The sequence below is a fragment of the Cryptomeria japonica genome, chromosome 8, assembly GCF_030272615.1.
Source record: "Cryptomeria japonica chromosome 8, Sugi_1.0, whole genome shotgun sequence".
Classification (NCBI taxonomy): domain Eukaryota; kingdom Viridiplantae; phylum Streptophyta; class Pinopsida; order Cupressales; family Cupressaceae; genus Cryptomeria; species Cryptomeria japonica.
In genome coordinates, this window is record NC_081412.1 from 600,840,984 (window position 1) to 600,848,172 (window position 7,189).

A 7,189-nucleotide genomic window follows, 5' to 3' on the forward strand; every position below is an offset into this window, starting at 1 on the left:
TTCAGTTGAAAATCATTGGAGAGGTCTTTAAGCCTTGAGGAAATGATTCACAAGGTGGGTAATGTTGTGGTTTTGAAGTTTGAAGCAATAGGACATTGAAAAACTGAGTTTTCCTAGAAATTTCGAGTTTCCAGAGATTGTACACCCTCAGACGGATTGAATTGAGAAAAACCATTCACGGAGAAACTGGAGCATTGAATCAAATTTTATTTGGTGGTGGTCTGAGGCTTTGATTGTTTCTGAGTAGGGAGAACCCTTCAATTTTCTAACTGTAACCCAGAAAGTAAGGGTTTGGCTAGGGTTTTAGCCAAAAAGGGCCATATTTTGCATTCTATTCAACTAGAAGGTTCTTTCATTACTGGAGTACAGGGTTGGCCTATATATTTTAGGATTTTCATGAGTTTTTGTATGGGGGGCTTGGTTGTGAGAAGAGAGGGATAAATTTAGGTAGGCATCTCCATGTGACTACCTTAAGCAAATTTAGGATAGTCATCATAAAACCTTATAATGGTGGATTCCAAGTGTGAAACCCTAGAATTAGAGGTTAATCACCATCCCCCATATTCTCATGAAATTTATTTTCTAGTTTGGATTTAGGAAATGATGGTTGCTTTGGAAAATAGGCCTAATTGCCCTAATTAGGTTTCTAGGCCTCTAAGGGGTTCAAACCCTAAATGTGAAGATATTACCAAACAATTTGGCAAATGAATGTAACTCCCAAAAGGGTGTCTATAATGGTGGATAGTTTTTCTAAGTGTGTGGAAGATTTTTGAGTCAAGGTCACATCTCTCGCTAAATAGGGCTACTAGCCTAGGGAGTAGGTTTCCAAATGAGGTATAAGGATTTGAAGATAAAAGCTTAAAATAGTGCTTGGACCATTCTTGGATGACCATGAATGAACCAATTCCAAAGCCCCTAAGAGAAGGAGTCATGGGGTGGTGTATTGAAGGTGTTGAGGCCTTTTACTCACCTTGATTAGGCACTAGCCTAGTGGATTTGTGAGCAGTTCTAACCAAAGGCGTGGAGTCCTTACTTGTAGGGCCCTTGTGATCATTTTAAGGCTCAAAACCTAACCCTATTGGAGTTAAGGTCACATCTCTCAGTAAATAGGGCTACTAGCTTAGGGAGTAGGTTTCCAAACGAGGTATAAGGATATGAAGACAAAACCTTAAACTAGTTCTTGGACCAGTCTTGGATGACCATGAATGAACCAACTCCAAATCCCCTAAGAGAAGGAGTCATGGGGTGGTGTATTGAAGGTGTTGAGGCCGTTTACTCACCTTGATTAGGCACTAGCCTAGTGGATTTGTGAGCAATTCTAACCAAAGGTGTGGAGTCCTTCCTTGTAGGGCCCTTGTGATCATTTGAAGGGTCAAAACCTAACCCTATTGGAGTTAAGGTCACATCTCTCGCTAAATAGGGCTACTAGCCTAGGGAGTAGGTTTCCAAAGGAGGTATAAGGATTTGAAGGAAAAACCTTACACCAGTGCTTGGACTATTCTTGGATGACCATGAATAAACTAATTCAAAAGCCCCTAAGAGAAGGAGTCATGGGGTGGTGTATTGAAGGTGTTGAGGCCTTTTACTCACCTTGATTAAGCACTAGCCTAGTGGATTTGTGAGTAGTTCTAACCAAAGGTGTGGATTCATTCCTTGTAGGGCCCTTGTGATCATTTTAAGGGTCAAAACATAACCCTATTGGAGTTAAGGTCACATCTCTTGGTAAATAGGGCTACTAGCCTAGAGAGTAGGTTTCCAAAGGAGGTGTAAGGATTTGAAGAAAAAACCTTAAATCAGTTCTTGGACCAATCTTGGATGACCATGAATGAACCAATTCCAAATCCCCTAAGAGCAGGAGTCATGGGGTGGTGTATTGAAGGTGTTGAGGCCTTTTACTTACCTTGATTAGGCACTAGCCTAGTGGATTTGTGAGCAATTCTAACCAAAGGTGTGGAGTCCTTCCTTGTAGGGCCCTTGTCATCATTTGAAGGGTCAAAACCTAACCCTATTGTACTTGTCCTTATGTGTGTGTGTTGGGCTCTGCATCAATATATCTCTATCTTTCATTATATCCCTCACTATATATCTATATCAATCCCTCTCCCCACAATTCTCTCTCTCCCTCCCTCCCTCCCTCCCAAGACCTACCTCCATCTATCTTACCCTCCTCTCTATTTCTCTCCATCTCCCCCTCCTTCATTCCCTCCCTATCCCCTTATATTTCTATTTACCTCTACCTCTCTTCCCTTTTTCTTCTTGTATATCTCTATATATTTCTTTCTCTTCAAAATATGTATATCTTTCACTCTATCTCCCCTACTTCTCTCACTCTCTCACCCTCTCTCCATCTTTATTTATCTATAGCTAGTTCTCGTTATTTGTGCATCTCTTTATCTCTCTTCATCTCCCCCTCTCTATATCTCTATCTCTCTATCTCACCATCTATTTGTATCTCTCTATCTCTCCCTCTTCCTTTATAGATATCTCCATCCCTACGTCTCTATTCCCTATCTTTCCATCTTTATCTCTCCCTCTACCTCTCTCTATTTCTCTATCTATGTTTTCTCTCTTTTGCTCTTGATCTATCTTCATCTATACCTATATCTTCCTTTGTTCCTGAATATCTTTAGACATGCCTCCCTCTATCCATCTGTCTCTCTCACTATCTTTCTCCTTCTCCCTCTTTTTAGACCTCTATATATATCTCTCCCTATCACTTCTTTCATCTATCCCTCTATCTCTATCTAGTTATCTCTATCTCTCTATAGATCTCCTCATATATCTATTTATATCTCCCTCTCTATCCCTCTATTTAATTTTCTCTTCCATCTCTATCTATTTCTCCCCCTCTTTATCTCTCCATATATATTCCCTTCACTCCATCTTCCTCTCCTTATTCTCCATCTCTATCTCTATCCCTGTTGATATCTCCATCTCTATCCCTATCCATATCTCTATCTTCTTCTCTATCTCAATCTCTTTACCTATCTCTCTCTCTTACTCTTCAACCCTCGATCTATCCCTCTTTCTAGCCCTATCTCAACCTCTCTCCCTCCGACACACACATGCTCTCACCCTATTACAAACATAATATGAGTCTGTTGTTAATGAAACTTGATTATCTTCTCAATTTAAATTTTTTGTTTTGATTATGATTTTTTGATCCTTGTAAGTGGATGCAGAGTTGATTTGAAACTATCACTTTTCCCTTGAGACCTTTGTTGCACAAACAATCATCCTATCAATTTTCCTCGTGTACTACCCAAATTCATACCAAAAATAGACCAATATTTTCTTTAATCAATCTTCCACACCTCTTCAACATACTCATTACACACTAAGATACAATTGCTAGTATATAATTAAATGTTAGAAAAGAATGCAATATGTCACATTTGCATGGACAAATGTATTGTAAAGTGTCAAAAGATTTAATTTTAAATCAAGGATTGGAATTTAGGTTGCCTTTTCTGAAAATAAACTTAATGAATAAGTGGATGGTATCAACAAAATGGACGTCGTCCGTCTAACAAAAATATTTATCCACACTTCACTTTTACGACTTGACTATGCAAAATACCAGCAAATGCTATTGATGATTAAAGACGAGAGTTTGGAAGAAAAATGTTTGAAACCCTAACCAAGCAGAATGGTAAATAATCCACCAAACTTGGAGAAGGAAAAATTGACGATTGCAAAATCCAACAGCCAACAAGATTTCGATCGTCGTGCATGTGTCTAGGATGTTGTGAACTATCGATTTCGGACGTCAGCCCATTTGCTTCATTTAACAAATGCCTTTGGTGTAATTAAAAAAAATAGTATAATCCATGTGAATTCTTCGAAGTTTTCCTTGTTACAAATGTTTACCGACGATGAGAGAGGTTTGGCACCGTCTTTAAAAAAAAGACTCATTCTACTTTTATATCGTATGTTTTACGCTTGCCTTTCTTTACACGGCAAATCTGGCAAGTCAAGTCAAACATCTCGTTCATCTTTGTTCGCAGGGTCTCTACTTTACTTCCCATCAAACATCCCGTTCATCTTTGTTCGCAGGGTCTCCTCTTTATTCATACTCTCCTTCCCATGCCAAATCGTCAAAACACTCGATGGCACCGATGATGAAGTTAGTTTTGCTGGCTGTTATTCCCCTCCTTCTACGATTCTGCTGTGGATGTATCGAAAGGGAAAGGGAAGCTCTTCTTCACATTAAAGACGCCTTTTCTGATCGCTCTTATTTTTTTCCGTGGGAGAAGGGAACAGATTGTTGCGACTGGCAAGGCATATCCTGTAATAACACCACGCATCATGTAGCTGGTTTTGCTCTGAGCCTACTTAATGCTGCGGGCCAAACTGAAGGAGGTATCATTTGGCAGAGCTTGTGCACCCTCACTTTTCTTGAAACCATAGACTTATCTTCCAATAGAATATCAGGTACTCTTCCTCCCTGCTTGGGAAACCTCTCTTCTCTCAAACACCTGGATTTAAGCAGTAATATGTTGAGTGGGAACATTCCATTGTCCTTTGCAAGCATGTCTTCTCTCACACACTTGGATTTAAGCAATAATATGTTCAGTGGGAACATTCCATCGTCCTTTGCAAATATGTCTTCTCTCACTTACCTGGGTATAAGCAATAATAGGCTGAGTGGCAACATTCCATTGTCCTTTGCAAACACGTCTTCTCTTTATTTCCTTTTCTTAAATAACAATAATTTGCAAGGTGAAACTTTCCTCAGTACTATTTGTATGCTCACAAGCCTTAGAGCTGTTGAACTTAGTTACAACCATCTGAATGGAAGCTTACCATCTTGTATCGCTAGTCTTCCTTCTCTAACTTATCTATTTCTTTCTAAGAATCACTTGAGTGGTAATATCCCAGATTCTTTAGGCAATATTTCCTCGCTCACTAATTTTGATGTTTCTTATAATGCTTTAAGTGGTTCTGTTCCAGCTTCCTTGGGTGGTCTCTATTCACTTGAAACCTTGGACCTGTCTTACAACCAGCTGAATGGAACTCTTCCCTCATTTTCAAGGCTCTCCTCCCTTTATTACCTGGCTGCTGAGGGGAATGTATTTGCTTCCTCAGCGCTACCCGCATCGCTTAGCACTCTCCATCTCACCTTAGACGGCCATCAGATAATTTCAGAGGCTTTCTTTCACAACCTTAGCAAATTAAAGGACCTGTCCTTGTACAATTGTGAACTTAATATCAGCGCTACCTGGATTCCCCCATTCCAGTTATTCAGCTTATATATAACATCATGTAAGATAGATGGTCAAGTCCCATCATGGATTTCAACTCAGTTCTTACTTGAAGATTTGCAATTAGCTGACAACAATCTTGTTGGAGAAATTCCCTCTTGGCTGATGGATATGAATCTACAATACATCAATCTCACAGAAAATCATCTGCAAGGTCGCCTTTTGCTAAATCATTCAACTTCGAAGAGCTTATATACTCTAGATGTGTCTCACAATGCATTAAGCGGGCAACTACCATCAATTTGGCTTCCCGGTATAGCAATATTGTTGCTCAACCACAATTTCCTAACGGGGAATATTCCAGCAAGCTTACAGTTTAGCTCTTCACTCAATGTATTAGATTTGGCAAATAATCATTTGAGTGGAATCATCCCTCCAAGCTTAGCCAATTGTTCCCAGCTTCAAATGTTGAATCTGGAGGATAATAATTTGGGGGGAATGATTCCATATGAGTTTGGTGAGCTAAGAAAACTGCAATCATTACTGATAAAAAATAACCAGTTGAATGGATCATTCCCTCCCTCCATATCAAACTGCACAGAATTATATTTTCTAGATGTTGGGCAAAATCTATTGAAAGGCCATATTCCAAAGTCAATTGGAAACCTTTCAAGGCTGAAAGTGTTAGCAATGAGGAAGAATAATTTTGAAGGGAGTATTCCTGCTGAAATTGGGCAGCTGAAGCACCTCCAGATCTTGGACCTTTCTTCAAATCGCCTCTCAGGATCTATACCACGTAGCATTTTCAGTTTACAAGCAATGATATCAGAACCACACCGGGAATTCAGCATGATGTAGTTTAAAAAAGATGCTGAATTAATTCCTGAGGGATCATCTTTGGAGTTGTCATCATCTTACATGCACAAGAATTGGTTGGATATGAATTCCAAAGGCAGAGATGAGCACTACACATATATTTTTCCTAACATGGTGTCCATAGAGTTTTCAAACAATCAATTGAATGGGGATGTTCCGTCTGATTTGGGAAAGTTGAAGGGATTGAAGTTGCTTAATCTTTCCATGAATAATCTCAATGGGACTATTCCAAATAGTATTGTACAAATGATTTGGCTAGAAACATTAGATCTTTCTACAAATCATTTTTCTGGACCAATCCCTTTAGATATTGGTACTTTGAATTATTTGGGAGCCTTAAACTTCTCCAACAACCATCTTTCAACAACCATCTTTCAGGTACTATACCACAAGGAGGACACATGACAACATTTAAGCAATCATCTTATTTAGGAAATCCAAACTTATGGGGATGTCCACTACCAAAGAAATGCTCTTGGCCAGAATTTGCTCCAGCTCCTCCCCATGTTTCTAAATCTATTAATGAAGAAGAACAAAGTGAAGAAAGTGTGTGGTATGAGATTGGATTGGGACTGTCATATGGAGCAGGTTTTGCAATAGTAGTTGTATTTATTGTATTAAGAAAGAAGTGGGGACATAAATACTTCAAGGGAATTGATTTGGTCTTGAAATTTCTTTTTCCATGGCTTCACAATTTGAAATTGTGAAATTCCATTTCTCTTGTATAGTGACAAAGTTATTATAAAGATATTATAACTTTTGAAGCTCATTCAATTTATCATTTAAAGAAAAAGGTTGTTTTTATCTTTTTTCATATTTGTGTGTTTTGCAAGTCTTGAAGTTATTGTAAGCAATTCTCACATACATTAATAATGTTTTATTTCTCATTTAGTATTTTGAATAGAGATTATCTTTTGTACCTGTAAAATCTACCATTATTATTTCAAAAATTGCTAAATCTTATAATTTTCATTTATATGTTTCCTAGGATTATATTAGACAATAATTGCAAAGCTTTAAAAGAATGTATTTTGGTAAAAATATATGTTGACATTGGCATTATTTTCTTTAGTCAACAAACAATTATCATCACTTACAAATTGTCTTCA

At 38.2% G+C, this 7,189-nt stretch overlaps 1 protein-coding gene across 1 annotated transcript; it reads left to right on the top strand.

The window, feature by feature from the left end:
• Positions 1-4,076: 4,076 nt before the first annotated feature.
• On the top strand, positions 4,077-6,437 carry LOC131857440 (receptor-like protein 7). Its single transcript, XM_059210035.1, has one exon. It carries the CDS (start codon positions 4,110-4,112, stop codon positions 6,060-6,062), a length of 1,953 nt encoding a protein of 650 aa, XP_059066018.1. The 5' UTR covers positions 4,077-4,109; the 3' UTR covers positions 6,063-6,437.
• The last annotated feature ends 752 nt before the right edge of the window (positions 6,438-7,189 follow it).